The sequence below is a fragment of the Helicoverpa zea genome, chromosome 3, assembly GCF_022581195.2.
Source record: "Helicoverpa zea isolate HzStark_Cry1AcR chromosome 3, ilHelZeax1.1, whole genome shotgun sequence".
Taxonomy (NCBI): Eukaryota; Metazoa; Arthropoda; class Insecta; order Lepidoptera; family Noctuidae; genus Helicoverpa; species Helicoverpa zea.
The window spans coordinates 11,867,318-11,894,795 of NC_061454.1; the positions used below are offsets into that span (position 1 = coordinate 11,867,318).

General features: G+C 33.8%; 1 protein-coding gene across 3 annotated transcripts in view; it reads right to left on the reverse strand.

Moving 5' to 3' along the window:
* The window catches only part of LOC124646375 (calcium/calmodulin-dependent 3',5'-cyclic nucleotide phosphodiesterase 1), a 184,097-nt gene extending 160,438 nt beyond the window's left edge, over positions 1-23,659 (reverse strand). For all 3 annotated transcript variants that reach the window (XM_047186513.1, XM_047186514.1, XM_047186512.1), the window contains exons 1-2: positions 23,511-23,659; positions 22,164-22,576 (exon numbers count right to left, since the gene is read on the reverse strand). In XM_047186513.1, coding sequence (XP_047042469.1) covers positions 22,164-22,383 — 220 coding nt within the window. In that variant the 5' untranslated portion in view covers positions 22,384-22,576; positions 23,511-23,659. The remainder of the gene's footprint in view (positions 1-22,163; positions 22,577-23,510) is intronic.
* Positions 23,660-27,478: the final 3,819 nt, after the last annotated feature.

A 27,478-nucleotide genomic window follows, 5' to 3' on the forward strand; every position in this document is an offset into this window, starting at 1 on the left:
ATTCCTTGATAAGATTTGCAGCTTTTCTTTCTTTTCTTTTCTAACTGTATTCCGAATTCTGAAACTCAGTTTAAAAACTCAAAGTTACTGAAAAGAAGTGTTAAATATAATTGGCAGCATCTTCAAGTACATACCACTAAACACAATAAAATTGACTCCTCCCACTCACAGGTAGCTAATAACTACCTCTATGAAGACAACAAATAAGCTCATTACACAAATTACAAACATCCCACATCACGTGAACTATCAAATACTTGCCATCATAAAGCAAAGACTTACTCCGCATCAAAGTTCCCGAACTACTGAAGTATTTGTTCACGTCAGTTCAAGACATGACGTATAACTTGCTATGAATTCACAAAATGAAGGCAGTTTAAGGAAAGTTTCTTACCCATATGCTCTGACGTAAGGTTCAGTTGTAAGAGCTGTAAAGACGGAGTGAGTTCCTACTAAAAGTATTGCTTTTCAAGTCTGTGGATGAATGAGAGTTACGAGCGAAAGTAGGAATGAACGTTTTTGCACATCTGTTTTAGAGGGCTCTTTGAGGATAAGAAGAGGACTTTAGAAGAAAAAAAATGGAATGACGATGTCTATAAGTGCTTCCATAAAAATAAAATACGATCAAACAGCAGACTGGTATAGGTTCTCACTATCATCAAATCAATGTTCCAAAATGACTGAACCATATCCGACACATACACTTCCATTTTCAAACAAGAATGTAACGTTATCTACGCTCATAATCTTAAGATACTAAAGATTATTTTTATTAACTCCTCAGAATGCGCTCCATAACACGAAGCTATTTTACCAGATTGATAGATCACAAATATTTTATGACATTCTACCTCCTAGTATCATATAATATCTAACGGCTTAATAAATCACTTATCGGAGTCGCATAGAAAAAAAAACTTGCAGACATAAACCGGAGTCTATAAAAGGAAATACGCGTCAATTAACACGGGATTTTTCGCGTGAAGCCCATATTGAATCAGTGTGATAACATCTATACAAATTCCTTGCCAAAGCTGACACTGTGTCCGTAAATGGAAAGCGAATAGTTGACTCGGTTTTATAAGAGTATTAGGATGATGTTCCAGCTTTAGATTAGATTAGAAGTTTTGTTGTGGCGGTTATGAAGTAAGCTTAGGATGGCCACCAACGAAATGGTGTGATGATCCCACAATGGCAGTGGGTAGGTGTGATGCAGATCGCTTCTAACCAACCCTTTTTAGGCATTAGGGGAGTGCTATGCTAAGATGATGATGATGAATGTAAAGTTAGAGGTACCCAGTCAGTTTATTGTTGGCTCTTTGATACTGATTCAGAACTCTGAAATTCTAACTGAAAACTAAAAAGTATCGTGTAGGTTTCAGTGATTGGACGTTCCAGTTCGTAGTTTGTAAAATACTGGTATTCAACCGTACCCAGTCAGATTGGAAACCTATTTTTGTTTTTGGAAAAAGTCGTTGGGGTTAATAGTGATGGAGGGTTAGTTGAAAATACTATGGATAAGAAAAATACAAAAATCTGTATTGAGGACCTCTTCTTTGAGAAGTCGGTGGTATGTTTAGCAAATTCAACTGCAATAGTGGCGTAAGAGCCATTTAAACTTTCTTGCCATAAAGCTCAGCTGTCGCAAAACTTTCATCATTTCCAACCACTGTTTGAAGTTTTAAATTCAGATGGTGAAATAGTGATTTCGTTATTGTTTTTACTAACTTTTCTAGTAGGATTTATAATTTTGCTTTGCCTGCTCTAGAACAACCAGGCTCAAGAATCCAATTAAGGTCAAAGAAATGGCTTAAGAATACGAGTTTCCTATAAAAAGTTATTGGAAACTCTTTTTTTGCAGTTCCACTTTGATCAGAATAAAAAAAAATGTGCAGAAATAATTACTTTTGAATATTAAAAAAAAATCTAAGCACCTATTCGCATATCTTATACTGTACCATTATCCTTAGAAACTAATGATGTTCAGCCCATCCAATACATTTTTTTACCATATACGGTACACTGATATCCCATCAAAAACATTAAATGTAAAAAAAGCCAATCCTCTACGCAGTTCCTCCACCGTAAAAAGTTTTGAGATCGCATAGAAGCCAAGTCCTGTTCAACTTTAATTGTAATAATAAATCAACATTTTGTGACTATATCAATTAAATAGTTTTGTTCACATTACAATAATATTGACTTGGCCATGAGCACAATAAACTACAAATATAATACAGCATATCTTGGAGAGGTGAAAGTCAAACATGGAGTTTAATATCACAGAATTAAATACATTTAGTTTATTCAATCGTTACTAAATGACAGTCAGTATCATCCATCACTGAACTGCACATGTACTAAGGCGGATGTTTAGTCCATGGTGATCTCAAATTCTAAGTCTTTTAAGTCCTTGTCTAAGTTCTTCAGTGCATAATCAGTCCAATCGTAAAATCATGTCCATATAGAATTTATCAATTCAATGGTATTTACACATTATTACAAGGAGCGACTTTTAACTTGTGCTCATGGCCAAGACAATATTATTGTAATATGAACAAAACTATATAATTGATATAGTCACAAAATGTTGATTTATTATTACAATTAAAGTTGAACAGGACTTGGCTTCTATGCGATCTCAAAACTTTTTACGGTGGAGGAACTGCGTAGAGGATTGGCTTTTTTTACATTTAATGTTTTTGATGGGATCTAATTTATTTTTTGTAGGTCTCTTTCTTCTATATAACAAATTAAATTAACTTACATGCAACTAACTAAATATATAACAAACTAAATATGTGGACCTAAAGTAGCACGTAAACAACATTTTTTTTTAAATAAACTAATCATTTTCGAAATTGACGAATTTTTGAATCAAATATCTTTTAGAACAAAAAAAAATTATTTCAGAGGTAGATGGGCTATCACATGTAATTATTAGATTTTTTTTTAAAGTACTACTTATACTAAGCTATGTAACGAAACCATAGCGCGATTTAGACCAGGACAACGCCATCTATCGAGCGAGCATGCAGTATGTATCGCACTGCATTAATATGAAAGATTTTATCATTGTTCATTTCATTTTAACCTAGCTTTTTTATTCATATGTATGTATATTTATTTAATACATAATAACAATATACCACACTACGTAACAATAAAACAAATAGTAACATTTTGTACATAAATAAATAACAAAGTTATCAATGCAGTCAAAATTCATACACAATGTTCTTGAAAAACCGCAAATATAAATTTGTTTCCTATTTTTTTATTAAGTTTTAAGGTTTTTATAATTTTCCCTTTATATGTAGCTAGTAACCTATCTTGGTGCCAAATTTGAAGGTTCTAAGTTTGCTAGAAGTACCTTAGACTTTTGATGATCGGTCAGTGAGTGAGTCAGTGACAAAATGGTGTAACTTTGATCGCTCATAACTCGTAAACTATGTATTCAAATGTTTTGTAATTTTGAGACTGAGCTTGTTCTAATACTTACTCTTGGTCATCGAAAACCTAAACTCCTAGCTTTGTTCACAAGGAAAATACAGCGGGCTGAAATAGCCGCGAAACGCTTCGAGAAAAGATGGTACGGCCGTGCCCGTTTTGCTCGAGTCTTGGCTGGGGCACTGCCGTGCCCTCAGATACGATTGAAAGGTGCGTTCCGAACTTTAGGTAGAAAAACGATCGTTTCGGAACATTCGCTCCAAAAGTAGCTTTGTGAAATGAGGTGTGAGAACATACTGGCCAGTTGTTTTCTTTTATCTGTCGGTTTTGAATATGGAATCCATTTGAAAGGAGGATTTATTTTCTAGGTTTGAGATTGAGTGTGTGAAAGAGTGAAGAATCCAGCTCTGATTTACCATGGATATCTTCAATATATCGGATATTTTCAAAAGACTTATCAAACCTGAAGTTTACTGGGAAGTCAACCTTTTTATTTGCAAGAATTCTACTTATAAATGATAGACGAAAGAAGTCGGTTAATCGTGCAAACTGTTCTAAAATGGAGTAAATAAAACAACCTAGTTGAAAATGAACTGTTAATGTTCATTTTGTAAGTCAAACTGTGCAGCCTTACAAGTTTTTCAAAGAAAAAGCGGCTTCGCTCCGCTCTCTGCTCCACTTATTTCAAAGGTTTTGACCTTTGAACGGCAACGTGAAAAATGAAGAGGCAAGCAAAAATAAATTACCTAAAACCGCCAACTAATTTCCTTGATGAATTTTTGTACTAAATATGTATTTTGGCTTTACTTAGTTACCTACAGTGAATAATTTGTTAAGGTTTATTCTAAATAAGATGTTCCTTGAATAACATTAAAATATTACGAAGCAACCAGTTATGATGCTTTGTTTAGTCAATTAGCCGACTAATTAGCTACACAATAATTTGCATAGTAAATAAAAAATAACAAAGACTATAGATTTAAACAGAAGCTGGGCACGTCGAACATTGTATAAGTAATCTACCTAATATCTAACTGGCATTTGAACTGAAAATAAATATTCTGCCGCCAAGGCTAGCCGTAGATCGTTATTAATTGAATGCGACACCTTACGTCTGCGCCAACGCACTGTGACTTACCTAACATTAATGACACATGCCGCGAGTGGTCAAAGATTAACATCGATCGTCTTAATTAATTAATTTCTCATATTTTATGCCTATGAGCTTGAGCCTCTTAGAGGTTCTAATGACATTTGAGGTGTCGTGATTTTTATAATTTTTTCAGACATATTTTTATTTTATTTATTTCTAAAATTATGAAACACAATACTATATAACACAAGATAAGAGCCCATAACAATAATGTAAATTATTTTATTCCTAACTTAAAACCTCTTGAAACTTTTAGAGACAAGAACATCAGACATTAAATAAAGCATTTAGAAAAGGAAACAGGTAAACATTTAGAGCTAAGAATTTAATGACCGAGTGGGTACTTACTTAAATATAAAACCGCAATGAAATTATATTAATTCGCGTTTCGTCGTAACCGCAATACTCGGAATTAAGAACTAATTTATAAAATGTAAGTGACATAATGAAAATGGGTCTCTATGGTATTCAATTTTAGTCAATACGCATGCAAAGAAATAATGAACTAGAAAATTTTTATTTCATAAATTAGGTACAACCTATATTATATTTTGTAAATAGACTACTCATATCGATCATATTTTTTATAAAAACATTTCAATATTATTGTCTTTACAAATATTTCGACGTGAAATTCAAACCGTGCACTGATAGACCGAAACGCAATGATTGACGTCCGCATACATATTTACTTTTAATCTTTTACATTCATACAAATATTGTTCGTTTCCATTTTTGTAGAACTGTAACATGATTATTTTTTTTGCGATTTTTATTATTATTATTTTTGTTTATCTTGTTTTGTTTCCTTCCCTTTTGGGAGTATTAAAAATCCTTGCACACGGGCCGGAGCCAAGTGTGTAAGGGGGTAATAATTAAATAGAAAATGTGGATGTTAAAGTAGATGAAGTTAGAAACTTTCGGGTGATGCGGCAGGTGTTGAGGATTGTAGCTTTTTGGAGCATGTGTACTGTGTAACTGGGCATGTGTAGAGTGTCGAGGCTTTGTTTGAGCGATTTTGGTATGATACCAGTGGTGGAAAGAACTATGGGGACAATATGTACTGTTTGGGCTTTCCACTGCGTCTTGATTTCTATTGCGAGGTCTTGGTATTTGCTGAGTTTTTCAGATATTGTGGTTTGAATATTGTGCGAGTTAGGGATGGCTATGTCTATTAAGTATACGGTTTTGTTGGTTTTATCATGAAGGGTTATATCCGGTCTATTGTAATGGATGGTTTTGTCCGTAATTATCGTTCTGTCCCAGTAGATCTTGTGATTTCTGTTCTCTAATATTGTTTCTGGTTTATATTTGTAATATGGTATCATATCTTTTATAAGTTTAAATTTGTGAGCTAATTGCTGGTGAATTATGGCTGCAACCTGATCATGCCGATGCTTGTAGTCAGTTTGTACTAATGCTTTACAGGCACCTGTGATGTGCTGTATAGTTTCACTAGCAGTGTTGCAATGCCTACACATGTCCGTCTGTTGGTTTTATTATTATTCTTTATTGTACACAAAAACATATAAAAATACACACAACACAGAGAAGACATGTACAAAGGCGAGCTTAACCCAGAACTGGGTTCTCTAACAGCAAACCTTAGAGCGATAGATTTTTATGTTATTTTTGTACGTGATATTTTATAAACAGTAATTTTTTTGGTTCTACAGAAGTTTTTGTTTCATATGAAATGTTTATAGTTTCTTTAAGTATGAAACCATGTGAAAATGCCTGCATTGTTAACACATTAGTGCATTTCCCTGGCTTACAGAAACGACTTGGACTTTCTTAACAAACAAAACTCAACATTTACATCTGTTCTGCTTGATAAATTGCATGCTGAAGGGAACAGTTGTTTTAAACTAAAGTCGTTAAGTTATACCGTTATTTATAGCACTGAATATTCGATTTACAACAATCTCGGCCTAGTTTCATGAGTATCTAATTTTAATCTATGTAACTCAATAACTATGCATATTTAAGCTTAGATAAAAATAACACAGAAACGGAAAACATTTTGACTCGACTTTTTCAATCATGATAAGTTAAAGGCTCTCAACTATTATTTCAAGGCATTACAAAAAGATATTCATGTAGGAAAAAAACCATAAGAATAATCGATTTTCCACCATAAGAAATCGCATAACAACGTCATTCAAATGTCCGAGACTTATCAGATAAAAATATACTCATCACGACCACTTAATGCCTACATACCCCTCTGTTATTAACCTTATCTTTCGTGACGTCATTATAAATTACATTCATGTACCGAACTGTTAGATACAAGCTATTGCACTATTAACTGAACCGGTTTTGAAATAATATGTATTTGCTACTAAGCCATTGAGGAGTGTTTATCTGTTGTCTTTGGAACGAAATTTTCATTGAAATTGAGGACGGAGTATCTGTTTAATTTGTTCTATTGTTATTGGTGTCGTATTGTGATAAGTGTTGTTTTTAGTTAACTAGATGATGATGAGGACGAGCAAAGAAACAATTCCAAAGAAGTAATCGATTGGGATAAGGACAGGATTATGAAATAAACATATTATAATAATATGTAAAGAAACTCCTAAACTACTGAACACCACTAATTTGAGTCATATCCGCACTAGGTTCAAACTGAATTATAAAGAAAATGACGTGAACAATGAAAAATTATTTTAAGCCAATTAATTCCTACACAATTATATACTTACGAGTACTTTGAGATTTCCGTGTCTTCGAAAATTTTGCCAAACATTTGTTACATTGAATTAAGCAAAGGAAAATCAAACCCATTTAAATTATCCATACAAATGTTTAATTTCCGTATGACCATGCCTTTACGCATATCTATCTAGATCAAGAGCTACATTGTAATGGAGGCATTCAATCCCAAAAACACCATTTGTCTTCCTAATGCCCACGAGATATAATCGACAATCGTATAGCCTCGTAACACATATACAATCAATATAGTCGGACTTACTCTTAGAGAATTTAAATAACTGGAGACGCTTTGCCAGAAGTACGCTCATACTCGAATATCTAAATTATGTTTATGTTTCTTAATTAATGTACTGGTAGTCATCAAGTAAATAGTGGGTTGGTTACACCTATCGACGCGTACTATCAGGAGAGATAGTAGTCAAACGTGTGTTAAGTTAAAAAAATGACGAATGCGTGCAAACGATGTGTTCAAAATTTCAGGACTGAACGAACGCTTTTTGTTGCTCTGCTTCGTGTAAGTTGGCTGATTTTTTCGCATAGAAATTAGTTTTCATGACGGTTCCGGTTAGTTAGATACTCTAAGCACTTACTGTTTGTGCCACTCACCAGTACCTAATTGCCAACATTTCATCGTTGCAAAACATTTAATATTTACCTTTCACGCCTCTAATATCCGTTTATCTTTGATGCAATGTCATTTAAACCAGCTTCGAAAATTATCGTATACATTAGTTGTGACACAATTGTAATTAAAGTTCAGTAATTTAATTTTAAAAATCATTGCGTAGTACCTAGATGAACAAAAGATACTAACTAAAGTGTAGGATTGTATGAATTAGAGTGACGAGTAACGAGTGAGAATTGACGAAATACACTCTATGTTTTGACGATGATCTTAACAAAATAAGTTTAGGTACAAAATAAAGAAAACAGAACTTCTCGAACAGTCTTATCTTAGTCTTAACTAAACTGATGATCTAGGAAGTTACTCTACCAAAATTTTGTCTACTAGATGTTATTTTACTACACCCCCAATAGACACCATAACCATCCCACGGATATCATTATCACCACAAACTATCATTCAGGTTATTATGTTATCAACTTGCATTGCCGTTATGTTGTAAGCTTGCTGCGCATGTGTCATGGAGGACAAAATGACTAGCGGATATGTCATAATGCCGTATCTCCTAAGAAAGTAGCTCGACAAAATACGGTTTTTTGGAAGATGAGGAACGTTACTAGCCCTAACCAGTCTTCTTTGGAATCAATCAAGACCAATCTGTTGAAAGATGTGCCAGGATATTCGAGCGCCTCCTTAGTTAGTAACTGATTAGTACCATGCCTGCTGTCTGCTACTTAGTCTTGACCTGCCTGCCTGGCATCTCCGGTCATCTTTCTTTCCTCCATGGTATGTGTGCAATGTCAGGCGCGGTTTCTCGGCCAATTGGACCATTACACTGCAGAATAGCGTCCCTTATTAGATCCGACGTCATTGGTCCATATTGCCGGACACTTAAAATAGTCGGGTTACCGTTTAATGGTCGTCAAAGATTAACGGGTATTGAGTTTCGAAACTGTTATTTGGATGTAACTGATTTCTATTTGGGATATGTGTTTACGGCCGCAATTTAGCACGTTTGTCAGTTATCGTCTTGGTTTTGACCACTTTTTTTTTCTTCTAGTATGTATCTAGAGCACATGAATCCACATTATAAGTGGTTACCTGTTTCCGTTGGCCTAAACCGCGTCTGTTGGAAATTACTTCGCGTATTTCGGCTAGACAATAGCGTCATGTCACCAGAGGTCCAAATCGGTCTAGTAGCTCCAAAGCCTTAAGAGTACATACTGACAAACAACAAATGCTCTTTATAATATTAGAGGTAGTATAGATAGAGTATAGTTCAGTTCTCAGGCAACGGTTCCTACATAACCAACTATAAGTTCGGTAAAGTGACAACTTCGAGAAGGGGCTTACCAGTCCTCCGGTCCTAATAAGGGAGTGAAGGACCAATTTTACAGCTTAACGGTCCTATTTACCGCAAGGCCACACTTTAAGTGATGTTGCAGATTGACCCTAAAAACTTCAATTATGAGACTGCTCTTTTCTTCTTTTTGTTTTAACAAGAAAATATTATTTTTGTTAGCTCTAAGTTAGATGTTTTACTACAACTTTTTTGTCTGCTTGTAGGCATAGTCCAATCCATATTATCTGTACCATCTTCTCAATTGTGCCAAATAATTTCGGAATATTGTGCAGTTTAGAAACAAGTACTTTAAAATTAGTGTATTATTGTAAAAGGGTACGGTGGGGCTGACTTAAGTAACAAAAGCCCCTAAATAAAATTGAATTATAAAAAAAAAAACTTTTCTGCCAAGGTCAGATCAAATCTATAGAAAAGATAACAAACCAATTTCTTTTGCGCGAAACATGGAAAAAACTGAACAATTAAAAAGCAATACGGCTAAGTAAGAATGTAATATGACCTGATGGAATCGCCAATCAGCTAATGCATTTACCGACAGCAAGCCGGCCTGGATGACGTAAAACGTTTTATAAATGACCCTTTACTTTAATAAGATCCGTCCGGCTAATAAGGGCTGTACGGGTGTGTTTCGACATGTAGGCACGTATAGCTTTTTAGTGAAGGAAAATTAGTACAATAGTAATGTAAATAAAGAAAGGAAAATTTTGGAAAGTTTTTCTTAGACAGATGGTTCTGTGAAAACCTAAACTAAGATGTAGAAAAAACCCAATAATTTACTAACAAAGAAAAACACTAGTAAGCGCAGTTACGCCACCAAATTAATAATATTAATGGCGTCTGGTTTTTACCTAGATTTACTTTTTGAGTTAAGGCTTGTTTTCTACGGATAGGTACTTCAAATATACAATGTAGGTGTATATAGGCTGGTATGTGTCATACCAATATGTCACTGTGGTATTTAGCAGTCAAAATTATTGAAAATATTTTTCCATCAATCGCAAATAATCTGGGACACTAAACAGAATACCAAAAATATTTTTCATACTTTATTTCATACATGACAGTGCGTCAGTTTTTATATTAATACTCTTTTAATCGCCCATTAATCCGTCCAGCTTAGTTGCATGTTATGTGTGTCAAATTGCTATAAGTACTATGTCATCATACTTCGTCTGCTTTTTATGTAAGCCTCTAAATACCCGTTAGCTGTGGATCGGCTAAAATATTTTGATGATACACGTATATTTTTATTTAGTTAATCTTCTTTTAGGCAGATCTTCCAAATAGGTTACGGTCTGCTTTCAGGTCAGTGAGTAATTTAACTTTAAATATGCGACAAAATTGACTAACACCTATCATCGTCCTCGTGGTATTCTGCCATACATTTTGTCTTTCGTCATCTTACAAGACACGCTCTTTTTAGACATGTTGGCTTTCAAACCCGTATTTAAATGATTGACCAGTAGCTAGATCGATCACATTTTATTTTTATAGATTTTTGTATTTGTAATTATTGCAAATCGTTCCCTTTTTACAGCCAAAACCAAAACACCTTTCACTGCAAAGCCCCATAAACTCACAAAAACAAATACTAAAAATAAACATTGATTCATACATAAACATTTATCTAGCATAAATAACGAGCGGCGCAAGTAGTCAAACCGGTTTGAAATGGGCGTTAAAACTCACGCATCGCCGATCAAAAGTGTATCAGGTTTCGTAAATAGAGCAATATTACTTACTTTAATGAGCATGAGATGTAATCAGCCATCGGTAAATTAATAACTCTAATAGGATTGAAACCTTCTAAATGTGATAATGGGCTGTTGTTCGCGTCTTGAATGTAGTTTGAGTCTTGGTCTTGTCTTAGCCTTGATAGATAACCAAACGATGTTTAAGTAGACACAGTTTTGAGTGCTACGAATTGTGTTTTAATTTTCACTTTGTGATAGGTGACAAAAAAGAGGCAGGATTAAAAGACAGAGTTTTTTACAACTAAAAGAATCGCCATCTTCACCAGCTTGAAGAAGCAAGATCTAGTTAGAGATTTTCTAGTACTAGCTAAAATCTACGGCGACAATTTTGGTCTTGTCAGAGATTTACTGTTAAGTACTGCTGAGTACTTTAATGGGATCAAGTACATGTAGACTTGGATACCATTAATTTGATCAACATAAGCTCATGATAATAAACAGAGGTTTAACGCAACTCAGGCATTTAGGTCATAAATTTAACGCAAGCTTAACCTTTCTCTCAATCAACACCCAATAAAATCCGATACCGCTTCGTACAGAAATTATTTTGGCACAATTTTCTCATTAAATCGCTTATCAAAATACATTTCGTGCAAAAATAGCTCTCTTGACGTGTACGTATAACGCCTAAAGCCGGCAGTTGTTCGATATTTTGACAGCCGATGTCAAACGCTAGAAGGGGTGTGGACTGAGTGCAAAAGTCCACATGTATGGGTCCCAGTATTTCTGTCGTCGGAATGAATGGCATTGGTTGAGAACGTATGGACCAGAATGAGGTGGAATTTAATTCAAATCATTATAAAGGGAGAATAAGTGGTTTGTGAGATTTAAGGACATTTTGCCTGATTACGCCAAATAGGCGTTGTTTCTATGCTGATAAATGACGAAATTAACCTTTTACTGATCTTAGAAATAAGACATTTAAAAGACTATTCTACCAAAAACCAAATCCAAACTAAAGCACAGATCAGAACCACATAAGTAATTTTAGAAATCTCGTCCTAAAACGTGCAGTTTGAAACAAACAGGCATACGAAGCAGTTGGAATTGTCAATCTAGCGTGGTTGCGTCCTAAACCCGAGCGGAAAATGTCAACAAAAGGTCACGTGCTGCTCCGAACAACAGTTTGCGGTGCATTGTGGCCCAAGAGGATGGGACGGGCCTTAAATAATTGCTTTTGAGTGGAATTCGTGATGATTTCGAATTTGGAATTGGAATTTATTGTGAAGCTGTTGATATATGTACTGTTGGAGAAAATGAAGTGCGTGAGTTATATGTTAGTGCCCGTCAGCGAGAAATTACTCCGCACACTGGGCTATCTGATACTCAGAGATTTTTAGAAATAGGTTCAGTAGTCAGTACTCAATGTGATTAGCGTGTAACAAAGTTCTCAGCATTCATTAAGACTAACATTCATTAAATTTGCTTACATTGTTACAGCTCGTTTATTTATTACAAAATTCTAATGACAATAGAGTTACGTTTGGTGCAGTTATTTGGTAGCTTATCTAAATCTCCAATAACAAACACTACACCGACCCAATTCCGCATTACAATATTAATTATTAAATAGAAAAGCTCCGTCTTAACTCAGTCTAGATCAGCAAGGGAACCAGTTTCACCAACTTTCTACTACTTCGTTAATTAATTTAATTAAGCTCGTTAAGAAATATACCTACATGAAGCGTTGGTGGCAAAGGCATCCGTAATATTTAATTATAAAAAATTATTTTGCCTGTTATTACAGATGGTGTTCATTCTTTTCATGGCGTGATTCCAATAATTATGTCCCCATTTCCAATTAAAGGTGGGACATTTATGGCTCTTCGGTTATTTTTTGAATTTTTATGACGAAAAGTGTCGATGAGGAATACAGAATATTCGTGGCGACGAAAATATCGACATAATTGCAGTTGATGACACATCACTACATATTTGAAAATAAAGTCCTGTACTACGTTTTAATATACCTATGTCTGTTTGGAATGAACTTAAAATGTATGTAAATACATACTCCTATGGATTTTCATGTGATCAATAGGGTTACGGTGATTGTGTTAAGGTGCCTAATAGTACATGTTATATTGATGCAGCTGTACCGTGGCGCTAGTTTATCTTAAATTAATTGAAAAGATAACAAATGCTTTGAAAATAATTACGCTGCTTAATAATGAATACTCTTTTCAGTTTAGTTTTTTACAGAAGCATAAGAAGCTTAAGTATTGAGTTTAAAACGCAAAACAGAATAATTCCAAGGATAAGGAAAATAATTATCTTCAAGAATAATAAACCCTTTATTTTGCTCTAAATAAGTCACTCCAATAAAGTTCTTAAAAGCAATCCTTGCAGAAGTTTATTCAATTAGAAGTTGTTTGCACAGCTACTTCTTAAAGAATTTCTGTTTAACTTTAAAGGAAAAAAGTACTTACAATATTGTTAGCAAAAAATTTTAATGTTTCCTTGAAAGGCTTCATTAAAATTATTTTCATTAACCGACTTTAAAAAAAGAGGTTCTATCTAACATAAGCTACCTTAACATACCCCACCAATAGGTATTATTGACTACTGAGCATACCTAAAAGTTAACATCCATCAAAATACGGTTCAGTCCAAAACAAAACACAAGCAAACGTAGCTTATCCATGAAAAAATAAAAAGACACAACCAAATCAAATCAATCAAACAATAGAAGCTAGCGTCCGCATTGACAAAAACGCAAAAAATCATGCAAACGACATCGCACGTCAATCATTGGCACGAACCTATATTCTCCGCGAATGGGTTAAAATATGCACATACCAGACCAAACAAGTGTTTGGTACAAAGCTGTGTTCAGATGGAACGCGTGTTAACGCGAGTCAACGCATGATCATAGACAAAGACAGTTCAGGTGACGAGTGTTTGAGAGTTCTCCTCAACTGTCAGAGAGCAAAACGTTTTTCAACTGTCAGTCAAAAACGCTTTTTGTGCAGTCTGTAAATTGCCCATTTTCATCTGTTTCCTTCTCTTCTGCCGGGATGATTAGGTCTTTTTTTGCAAATTATTTATTTTTTGAAGTACCTTCACAAAGTTTGGCTCTTGGTGAAGAACTAGCAATAAATTCCAGAGATATAATTTAAAGTAGTTTTTATGATGTTATCTTTAAGAATTTAATTATTAAATTGAATATGTATTAGTGACCTTGAACGCGCATGTACATCAAAAAAACGCACTCCAAAATCGTGCCATCTGAAAACAGCCTTAGAACCTACGCTTCGGTAGCATATCAGTACAAAATATCACTTCTTAACATACAATGTGATGTTGCATTCGCTTTGACATCATTTAGCATTGTTGTTTCTGACACATGATATACGCCAGGTATTACCTTTGTTTATTATTCTTAGGAACCGGCTTCACTGGCCTTCTAGTTAAGTAGGATTAGAAAATGTACACATCTACTGTTTTATTTATACTAATAACGATTTTAGAAAATTTTATCCTGGTATGCAGAACTTCGTTAGCTTAGGAACTTCATAGCTGTACCAAAACCACGTTTTTCTCCTACTTCTCTATAGTTCTGAATATGTAAGGAACTTACATTATTCTAACAGCTGGGTAGGTACATTGCTAGTAAGCATATTTAAAGATTTCCTTTTATGGATTTTTTTACAATGAAATTTCTTGAAGAGCAGCAAAGTTACAAAATAGGTAGAAATAAGACAAAATTAAGGATCTCCTTAATTTTGTGATAAGAACTCGCTCCTATTCGAGTAATGCTACTAACGAACTCCTGATTACAGCTTTCAATAATGCCATAGTTATTAATTTTTATGTGCAAAATTTAAGCTTCTAATAAGCATATGTGTATCTATATTTTAAATATTAATGAGTCATCACGTGGCTTAATTAAAGTTGTCACAAATGGATTTCCACACAGTGCAATTTAATTGATTACGGATGAATTTGCTTATTATGATTATTATTGAAATTGAAACTGATTATGATTTGTATTCCATGAATATATGAATACGTAAGCGTGTTTGAATAGTTAATACGTTATGTGGTCATATTGGTCATTAAAATAAATTGTTTGTTTGCTCTTATCGTTGATTATTTGGATACAATGCTGAATGAAGCATTTCTAAAAGCATGCTGTTTGATATTTGGTCTTTAATTTTTATTTTATTGTGACAAAATAACTCTCAGGGTGATAGGAAAATAGAAAATATTGATACATTTCTAATTGGACTGACATTTTCAGACCTGTCGGTTTGTTATTTATAATCGGTAAATTGACCCTTCCAGAAAAATTCACAATTCTTCAACAATGTCGTAGAATAAATTCAAGATATGCATTTTCCATTTAAAGTTTTATCAACAGAATATTATCACGAACAGAACATACTGTGACCTTTAAAAACTAATTGAGCGAATGCAGTAAATTATCCAATTTATGCGACTCTGGTGCAATTAGCGAACTGTTGGACTTCTCCGTATTGTAGACTTGATATATGGACATATTTCTATATAAAATATTGGCAATTTTGTGAAGGAATTTTCTTTGAACACGTGTCAAATGTTTGCTTCAATAACATTATATGGTTTTAGTATTTATATTTAGAGAAAAGAATAGAAGTTAAAATAGCTTTTTACTTAAGATTTCTAAATAATTACGGCTTGTTTCAACTTTATTTATAAAAATTATCAAGATATATTTAGCCTGTATGGAATTATCTTTTGTCTTAGGTGTGCTCACCAGAATGAAATTATAAATTTAAACTATGCCCACCGCTTTATACAAAAGAAAAACAGCGGTTAAAAAGGGACAAAGTATTGTCTCGCTAAGATCCTTTTTGTACTTCTTTCCAGTTACAATAACGGATTAAGTTACACAAAAATGATTATATATTTTTTTTATTTTCCTTTGTCTTCAAATATTAAAGAAAATTAAGCATTTTTTTAATTTTTGCGCAAGAGACAGAAAATTCATCTAAGATTATCTATAAATAATTTTAGATTTACTTCAAGATTTTTAAATCAACGTTTAAGCTCAAAAAAACTGAAATTAAATTTCTAGAAAAATATCATTTTAATTGCTTAATTACCACAGATAACATCAAAGAAATACAAAACTTCTAACCTACCAGATGACAACTCCCATAATAAAGCATACCTATTTAACTTAAGTACTAAATAAAGTGTAAATTAATTACGCAGCCTAATTAGATTTAATTATTATCGTTATCATAATCTGGTAATTAGTCTCACATCATTAAACTTTGGGTCAAATTTAATTAAGGTTCAGTAATCAGGTTGTTCTCAACCTGTAGTCTGGAGGGTAAACGTGTAAGCAGGTATTTTTAGTCTGTGAGACATAATATTCGTGCTAAGAGCTTCAATCTAGTAGTTTAAAGTAAACTTACTTATCTAGTATATAATAGGAATAGTTTGTGAGTTTGTCTATCTCTGCTGAAATGATTTAGAAAAAAAAAACAAAAGGACAATTATTTGACGTTATTTGTGACTATAGTAAGTAATACCCATTTTATTTTACGATTTCAAATAACATCAGTAGTTATTTTCAGTCATCAAACCTTATAAATGCCTGGTTAATGTTTCAAAAGGCTGGTATGCATTTGCATCTGTACTACTAAATTGCTCTACAAAGCACTTCAAATGAAACCGGAAAACAACTTCTTATGTTGATAGTTCAAATCAAACTGGTAACCTTTAACTAATGTGACAGTAAGACTTGCATTAACGTCAAAACGAGTTGCATTGTTACAGCCAAGCGAAGGCGGGCCCACTTCTCTATATGGCCTACTGATTCAAATCAATGCAATTACTACTTTGATATTTTGTACGTACATACATATATAACATCTAGTAGATACTACAGGTAATTTTAGCCATCATCATCATCAGCATTTTTATCGTCCCACTGCTGGTCTCAGGCCTCCTCTCACACGGAGAAGGATTGAGCTTTAATCACCACACTTGCTCAATGCGGGTTGGTGATTTTAGACTTTATAGTCCAGATTTAGAATGAAGGAATCCTTCCTTGAGAAATTTTCTTTATTCTAAATCAGTCTTTGGTAAGTTAGAAAGCGCACACGAACTTAGAAAAGTTGCGTTAGTACTTGCCTGGTCTGGAATTGCATATATTTAAGTCTATTGAAGTAATGTTAGCCATAATTAGTGTCACTGTATGAATGAAACTGGTGATCGTGATCAATAAAACTAAGTTCAAACCGTTGGTTAACCACAATAAATCAATATGCTAATGACTTATTGAAATTGTGAATTGGCAATTTACTTATTGACAGGCAAAGAACTGGTAGATGAAAATATGGCGAAAACATTGACTTCAATATAGGGTCGTAAATACAACAAGTTTGCATAAAAAGATACTTAGGTATTATGACGCCATTTAAGTATTTTTGTAAAGCACCATTAAAATTTAATTATTGTACAATTAAATACAAAATTATATTAATAACTCACAATATCGCATACTATAAGGTTTTAACTAATGGATACATTTTGGAGAAATTGATTTTATGAAGATGGGGTACTCTCGGAAAGGTTTTAAGGTGCCTTAAAATTAGCCACAAGCCACGTAGTCGCAGCCGTTAGGATAGTTTATAAGCGAACCTACAACATTAGATAGCTTCACTGACCACATATCACATTCGTATCTACTACTATCTACTAACATTTAAGTCCCCAAATAAGCAAAACAAGTTTACATTTGAAATTACTCTATCGCAATAGATCAATAGAGCGAGTTTCAGTACACTTACCCTCCGGCGGTTTGCGTGGCCCAAACTTAATTGTGTTTGACACACGATTAACAAACTTGGTTCTAGATAATTTACTATTGAGTTTGAATATTCTAACGTAATTGTTATATTGTCAAGTACTGAGCCTTGTTATGGTAAGTAATAATCAGTATTAATTTAGTTTCTTTGAGTTCAGTCGATAGTTATTCCATAGGATGTTGCAAACTATCATCTTCTACTGAGTAGCTGATTTCTAAACACCTTTGTCGGACGTATATCTACGAGTATCTATTCTTTTTAACGGAAAATTCTGAGAAACTGGTCATAATCAGAGGAACATTGACGTCATTATATTCTTATTATAATTTCAATGTATTTGTGAGGTATCCTCAAAGACTAAAACTAACCATGAAGCCTTTACACATACGTCAAACAAAAAATAAACAACGCCACGTGAAACGAAACTTTCCTACGAACATAAACTCTACATTATCAGCTACGAGCTGGTAAAACAAAACTACAAACACATTCGATTAGTGATACATCACAGTTATCCGATAGTGGGTTATCGCTTACTTATCATTTATCGTGATGACGTCATTGCCAGCGTAGACGGGAGATACTCGTGAACGACAGATTTTGATAATCGCTGACGATAGCTTAGCTTGAAATACAGCCTCGAATTTCGTCGAACACATAATTATTTTTCCATTACTATTATAGACGCATTTAATTGAATTTTGATATGTTTGTTTCATTAGTCGTTATTGTTTACATTAAATTAGTAGCATGATACAGATGAGTGGGTTTCGTTCAAATAAATGTATTGGAATATGAAAGCGCTCTTTATCTGTTGTGTACACTGCCAATTACAAAATGTTGAGCAATTTCCTGGCTAGGTTGCAGCTTCCGTCCGAACTGTCGGTAAAATGATTTTCCTTTGAAACCAACGGCCGATAATTCTGTTAAAGTTGTTTTCCAGGAAGCGGGCCTAAAATACCAGTAAGAATATTAACTAGCCTATAGGTTGGTATTTATTGCAGGTAAGGCTGATTATACGAAAAGCTTTGTAATGTAACATCACCTGCCTAGCCTTTTCCCAACTATGTCGGCTTCCAGTCTTACCGGATGCAACTGAGTACCAGTGTTTTACAAGGAACGACTGCCTATGTATCTGACATCCGTAACCCAGTTACCTAATACCCCCCGGTAAGTCTGGTTGTCACACTTTCTGGCTTCTGACTACCCGTAACGCTTAGCAAACATATTCAAATGAGTGCTGGGACCTTTATCGTGCTTTACGAAACACGGAAGCGCCTTCCAGACCAACTTCGCCAAAATATTTTATGCGTTTTTTTAAGAAGATGCCACAAGAAGCCGAAACGTAAACAAACAAAATCAATTTTGTTTTTCGTTTCCCAAAGGCCTGCTCGTCCCAAAAAGCTTAGAAGGATGATTACATTAATAAGTGGGTACATCATGAGATTAAAGGCTTTGTCATGTTCTAATCCTCTGCTTATCACTTTCGTCGTCTTCGCTACAAAATGTTTCAAATACGGTAAAGAATTAAGATGGTTTCCATGCAGGATGTGTTTTGAAGTACTTTCGGAAGTTAAAGAAAAACATACGAAATTTATATTTTTTCTCATTCTTTTCTTTCTGAAAATGTTATACTAGATTTACGAACTTTCTACCTTCTTTCTAACTTAATTAGAACTCTTACTAATAAATCTACCCATTCTTTCTTACCCAGCCTAGCTATTTGATTGATAGGTTTTCTTAACGATTTTCAATAATAAATAAAATATAAAGAGTTTATTGATGCAGTACCTACACAATCAACACTTGTTCTATTACATATACAATTCTGTTGGCTCTGACAATACAATTCTAGGTTCACTTTTTTCACTTTTTTCTCTCTAAGCCATTTGGCTTAGAGAGAAAAAAATATATGTCCCTTTTATCCTAAGCACAGTACATAAATAATCCGACGTTATCTTCAGAGCATTGTGCAATTGCTTACATTCCATTTAGTTCACGCTATGAATAAAAACTGATGCCTGAAAAAATGGAGAAAGAAAATGACATTCGTTTGATGTCTTCTGTTATTAAATCCTATATTTCTTGTGGATAGAATTTATCGGAGAGCGAATATTTAGAGTTATTTTTAATCTATTTATCCTAACCTCGGGCCGATGAATTACCAACGTTATGTGCGCCTTAATTGTCTCACGTTTAAGAACATTACCTATTTAAATAGCATTTAGTTATTTTTAATAAATATCTAAACTTTTCTCACGAAACCCATCATTCATCACACATTTTAATATCACAAACTGACTTTCCACTTTACTTTATTTGTAGGTATAGATATAAATAAAAAGAACCATATCCTTGAGCGAAAGATAGAAAAACGAAGGAATAAAACGTTATAGGGGTTCTCATTAACAAAAGTACTAAATCGTAACAACATTTTCTTTGGGGTTTACTCTAGTTTAGGAAAAGGAGATAGATAATCTTTTTTAATGTCGATTTGGATCATAAAAAGAAACTGGCCACAACATAACGTTTCTGGAACCTTTCTATGTATTCTTAGATCTATAGTAACATCGAACTGAGAAAATTCTATAAAGATTTTTACTAACTTTTTTGCGTTGCTATAGGAATAATGTAGTGTAGGTACGTTAGGTCAAACTAATATGTTTAATACGCTGAAACACAGAATTAATACTGAACGATATAAAAGATTTTTTATACATGTTCGGATCGCAATTTTAGTTAGAAATGTAAGCCAAGTAATTTTGATACTGATATTTTTGTAATATAAAACTGTCTAGTCAAAAAAGTCTTTTATTTCAAGAGGTATCGAGTTACCCTGTATTTAGGCAATGGAGGTCAGACAGGCAGTCGCTGCATGTAAAATATTGGCACAGCCGTTTAGACTGAAAGCCAACCTCAATTTTGAAACTAGACAGATGTTGAATGTTAATATAAGAGATAAAGAATAAATGGAAAATACTATTTCAAAATTAAATGGAATACACAAAAAAGTTATTAAAAATACAATAATAAATCCCAAAGAAGATTCGCTGACCGCCTAGAAAAGTCTTTTTTAATGATAAAAAAACAAAACGAATACAAAGGGTGGGTAAGATTGACGTTCTGAGTCCACTTTGATCAGTTGGCAGGGTTATTAAAAGGGGAGACGCGTTGATAATGAAGCATTTACAAGACTTTATTGGATGACGAAGCGGTCTTGTACAATACGACAAAGTCGGAACTGTAATTAGGATCAAGTTAGCAAGGAAACTTTATTATGCCGTAGTCAGCGGGCCTTTTTTCTGAGTCCCTGGGATGAACTATTCTTCTTGTTGAGAAATTCTTAGAATCCGATATTGGAACAAAAGTTCTAATTCCCTCAAAGACAGAACAGGTATTACTTCTAAGGTAAATCAACATATCAAGTATCAGACAAAATTGAAAATTAGCAAGAGGGATCATTATTTTTATCTAAGGCTTAGATCATGTAGGAATGAAAAAAGATCAGTGTAGACACAGCGTTGTTTATTGTTTATAATAATATGAGGTTACAAAGACAATTTTGTAATCCATATCTCCCATGTTTATCTACAGTAATAGCAATGCTTGGGCGATGATTAATGTATTGCTTATGGTCACTATTTCGTAATGATCACAAGAAGTGTAATCGACCAATCCCATAATTAATCATTTTGAATGACAATACTTTTGTTTTACAGATTTTTGGGATTGTTTTTCTTGTTTTGATTTTTCGATCCTGATAAAAGGAAATAATTACAAAGTAACATATGGTACCTAAAAAGTTATGTAAGGAGATTAAACGCCTCACAATGAGAAAGGAACAACCTGTCATTAAGTATGGTAAAGTATCTCTAGTAATCCTTTGTAGGTATAATTAGCTTACACGAAGATTGAACGTCGCTTCGAGTTCAGCAAAACAATTTGTTACTTCTCTTTGAAACTATATTTACTAAACCAAGTATTTTTACCTCCAACATCTGGTAAAGTCAATGAATAAGTACGTCAATAGATTTGAGAAGCTTCAAAATTTTACCGATCTGTTTTTGATAACACCATAAATTGCTAAAAGAATGTTCGCGATAAAAATAACTTTTTGTACAAAGTAAGACGAGTAGCTCTTATAGACAAAAAAGTCACATGATTGTAATTATAGGACGAATCAACGCTCATTAGCAGTGCCGCTGTCAGTCTCAAATTAATTGGTAACGTGACACGCGATAAAAAAATAAGACAACTTGTAAGAACTGCTCTCAGCTGGTTAGAACCAACTCACCAATGACATATGAGTATCCATCGAGTGTAAGCACGCATTTCCTCGTGGCGCCCGACGCAGATCGATGCCTGTGCGTCCTTGGGGCGGCACCAAGAGCGCGCCCACCACCAGGATCGCTGTGACACTTGTGAACCAACTCCTTATCGTTAGCCACTGCGCCCTTGCCGTCGACGGAGCCCTGCCTGCTGCTCTCCAGCAGCACTTTCCCTCGCCTCATCATCACATCATACGCTATCTCCGCACAAACTGTCACAAACACTATGTCACTAAATCACGTCACTACGTTCACTGCACTGGTACACAAATCGTTCAAAAATCCTGATATGTTTATGTTCACACTGTTATGATATGCTACAGAACTCCCGTAAATTAAGAGTGTGGATTAGACATTTTCATTGCTCACCGACCTAAAACTAATAAATTATGATTTATTGCACAAACTGATCTTTATTTTTGGCGGAGGTTAATAGACAGGGTTTTAATAGTTTTAGTTGGAGCTAGTTCAAAATGGTGCCCATTTACGACTATTGTACAGAGATTAGGTAAACCCGTATTACATCTGATAATAACTTAGGAAGGATTTACGTATCATTGATTAGTTAATGGATCATTTATGACAGTTAGATAAAATTCCGGTAGTAAACAAAATATTATTGCGTAATTATTTATCATTCAAACACTTAACGGTGAAAAAGACTAAAGGTCAAATGAAAATATTATTAGCTCTGCCAGTTCATTGGAACTGAACTATTTTTATTCACTAAACATTTGATCTGATTTTCCATTGTTTATATTATCGAGATATTTAGCTCTGAAGACGTAATTATCACCTGACTGTTGATCAAACCTTGAACTCAGTGGATGCTAAGCTTATGAATGATTGCTTCTAACTATCGCATCAACTGTTGATTCTTACACTCAAGCGAGTCTTTGTCAGCCACCATGAACGATTCATTGTTGTTATAAATTAGCCGCGAATTTAGCATTTACAAATTAACAACGCTAGGTATTAGTACGTCGTACGTCATTTGTTGTTTAAAAGAAACATACGCACATGGAGTTATGGTGATTTTTAAACAGATCATAAATTATTCGTCTCGGAGCCGTGTAATGAATGTTTGGTTTCCCGCAGGTGGAAACACGGAAATCTATTTTCAAGCTACGAGTGTTGTTTTTCCGCCATAGTAACGCAACACAGGGCGCCCATAAAACGTTGCGTCACGAAGCACGGGGGTGGCCCCCCTCTTGTAAACAGATTGTGACGCTGTCCACTGGACTATGGCAAATCGCGGCCAACAGGTGGTTTCCTTCCTAAATTCGCGACAGTAGACCGAAGTTAGAACTCACTTTTGTTTATTGGGATTTTTTTTTCTAAATTTGAATTTGGTGTCGGTTAAATGTGTTCGGACATGTTCGGACGGAGCGGTCGGGGAGCGGCGAGCGGCATGGCGGGGCTACCGAACCGCGTGGAAGCCTGCGCGAGACTGACGCCCCACATGATCCGCTACAGGTAGCTCCTCATTAGAGCTAGCACTCCAACTTACACTGCTAAATCCCCGGGACATTAAGTTTGAGCTATGACCTAACTGCTTATGAAATTGTTTGTTGTTGTATGTTAAACTCGATAGAGTTATTAAGAAAAGCCTTGAAACAAAGTAAAAGCTTTCTTATGGTTTTCTGATATTATGATGTTATTATGAACCATATTATCTATTATTTATTTACACGTACTAAGGATTTTTACTTTGTCATCATGATAAAAAATGATTATTTAATTCCTCGATATTGGTCTAAGAACACTTTTTATTTATTTAATAAAAAGTACGGCCACATCACAAACAAACATTTGTAGTAACTAAATAAATAATGGTCTGATCAGTTTTTAGCAAAGAAGATTCATAAAAGTGTTACAGATGTAGTTTTCTATTTTCTTGTTGTCGTAACCAGCTGTTATAAGCTCATTAAAATAATTTTCAACTCTCTTTTCAAACTTAAACTTAAACGAAAGATATCGTATTACACAGTATTGCAATAAAACAAGGTATCTAATAACTATTAACTAATACATAGATATTTGTTTCTTTGTGGTCATAATGTGCTACTTTTGCATAAATCTAGCCCGGTTTAAGTTTCTTTTGTTTACGTACATGTTATTGTATTTATGTAAGTAAGTACATATGTGTATTGTCAATTGTTTTGTCTTGGTAAAATATTACTTTGTTAATTTACCTATATGTTTACAAAAACAAAGGTATTTATTTACGAATAGACGTAACAATGCATTGATATCTTATGCTTTAAGAGAATACAATAAATTGTATGTTTTATAATAGTCATGTTTTTAGTTTTTATGTACGACAGTTCTTGGAAGATTCGTCTCATTTACTTTAGTAGTTTTTGCGTAGTTTAATTTATTCGTACTAATATTATAAAGCTTAAGTTTTTTTAATGCGCTAATCTTAGGAACTGCTGAATCAATATAACCAGTTATTGCAGTAAATTGCCACATTATCGAAAAAAACGATAAGTTACTTTGTAATTAGCGAACCGTTGGTTTCTGATATTAGCGCAATTAAATAAAGAAACTCAAAAAAAAAAAAAAAAACAAAAAAAATCAAAAGTCATTTATTCAAACTTGGCTGCAAAACAGCACTTTTCGACCGTCAAAAAAAAAAATTTACAAAAGACAGCCCCCAAAACGCCCACCCTTCACCACTTCCTATGTGTTTTTGCTGGCTAACTCTTCTGCTTTATAGTATTACATACCTACATATATAGAGTTACATAGAAACATATAAAAGTAGGTAGATGTCATAAAACATCGCTTTGATAAAGGACAGTTTACGCTAGTATTATCCAAATCAGGTGGTAAAAGTAGGTATTATTAATATGTACTGCAATCAATAAAACTATTTATATTTTGAATATTAGTGAATCCTACGGTAGTACTGCAGTATTGTTAGTAAATGACGCAAAGACAATAAAAACTATAAAGATTAGGTTTTATTGTACACCGATTAGTTTTATCTACAGGTGACGATCCCGACACGAACAGATGAAACTTCCATTGTATTTATATCTGTAGGTAAAAATCCTTAATAATATTATAACTGCAAAATTATAATATTATTAAGGATTTTTATAAGTTTTGATATGTCATTTATTTATTTATTGTATTTGCTATGGGCCCTAGTTGCCTGAAATAAAGCAACAAATAAAAAAAAAAAAAATAAAAAAAATATGCAAATCCATCGGTCTGTCGTACTTTCGTGCCAAAACTACAGATTGTTGTGCAAAGTACAGCCTGAGAGAGAACATATAGCCTAGTGGCTTTGTGGCATGAAAGTTCAGACAGAGTCACTTACTTTCGCATCTATAATATTAGTAAGAATTATTGCCAATAGATTACTGTATATCTATAAATATACCTATGTATAAATGGTTCTACTCACAATGTTTAAGTAGTCTAAATATTCTATTGTAACAACATATCTAATCACTGAATCCTTCATAAAACAAATTCTATAGGTTTTATTTAAAGTCCTAAATAGCTATCTTAGTTTTAGTAAGTGTTTACCCATCAATGAAAATATATCCAATAATACACTTCTATGAAGCTTTTCAGGTCTCAGCGCTTTTCAAATTAACATAAAGTTATCTACGATTAAGTTATAATTATAGTAAACTATTTTAGTTTAGGAAGAGATTAGGGCCCGCTTTATATAAACTTAGGTGTAATCTAGAAGTACTTACGTTAAAATCTCTTGAAAAGTATACGTATAAAAAAACTAAGTAGTAACTTTAGTCCATGCGGACGAAGTCATGACCAAAAGCTAGTTATGAACAAAGTTTCAAATGTTATTGTAACAAATCGATATAAAATTGTTTAGCACGTTTTTGCCTGCTTCATTTTTTATAGAATAACATAATTCGTTGTAATGTTATCAATAGACGACACTTGAAGAATCAGAGTTTTTATTGAGTGTGGTTTTTACAAGAGTAATTTATCATTATTCCTATAGATCACAGTTTAATATTCTTTGATTATAATATCCTACAATCAAATAAATTATAAAAAAGTAATCCTCCTGCTCTTGTCCCAATTTGTTTGGGGTCGGCTCAAACCCCTTTGATATCACGAAAATACAAAAAAAAATATGTATGAATAAAAATGAAAACAGATATTGAAACTATGTGAACGCGAAATATTTCTAGGTCATGCAATCTTATATTCAAATAAACCGGCCAAGTGCGAGTCGGACTCGCGCACCGAGGGTTCCGTACAAATGCTGTATAGATAAAAAGTGAGTTTCGCGCCAACCGTTCAGTTTAGAACAATCATAGTTATGGTAATTTCGTGAGAGTCAAAATAGTTAATATTTTTTATTTTATAATATAACTAAAATAGTAGGCCAGTACCTTGTAAAAGTTATTTTATTGAAGTTATTTATATACAACATTTTATAGTCATCATTCAGAAATCTGATTGAAAATAACTAATTATGTCTTAAAGGTCATGGGGCATATCTGACCCGCTTTGTAAAAAGTGGCGGACATGAATCAAAGTCGTTTTAAATCGTGGAGAATGGTATGACGTTTCTTTGAATATAAATATTTTATTAAAATTCCATGGAGACGAATGTCCAGGATCGTTTGAAAAATATAAAAGACAAGCAGTTTCAGAGGATTGTACAGGTTGCAATGCTAGTTTTTATTGGTAAAGACATTTCATAAAGAAGGAAGGTGCCAATCCGGATGACCAGGATCTGATGAGGATCTGGAAACCCAGAGAAATCGAGGGCAACTCTTGAATATTGTAGGCACGCATCGAGTCATAACCAGACATGTGAGTGTATTTTTGAGGGTACTGGTAAACTGAAGGTTTGGAGCTGATTTGATTATGGAGACTACAGAGAGTCAAGGGAACTCCCGAACGGTATGTTGCAACTACCACGTGTTTGGGCTTATTTTATTCGTATTGGCGAAGACTTTCCACAAAGATAGGTTTGACTGCCATTGTGGGATCGACAGCTAAGATCAGATATAGTTATGGGAACTCCTTTACAATTTATAACGTAACCTTGTGTCGGAGCTTATTTTATTTTAGGTGATGAGAATTCACTACTAACTTGGGTTAAAGCAGCCATTGCAGGAATGGGATCTTTTATTTTTGAGGGATTAATCACCTAAAGAGCCCCAGTTTCAGGTTTTTTTCCGCCTGGTTTCTAGAGCCTTGACAAAAGTGTAATTCTGTCCCTTTCTTTGTTTTATAAAGTCGGCATTATTTTATTTTGTAGCATTTTACAAACAAATCC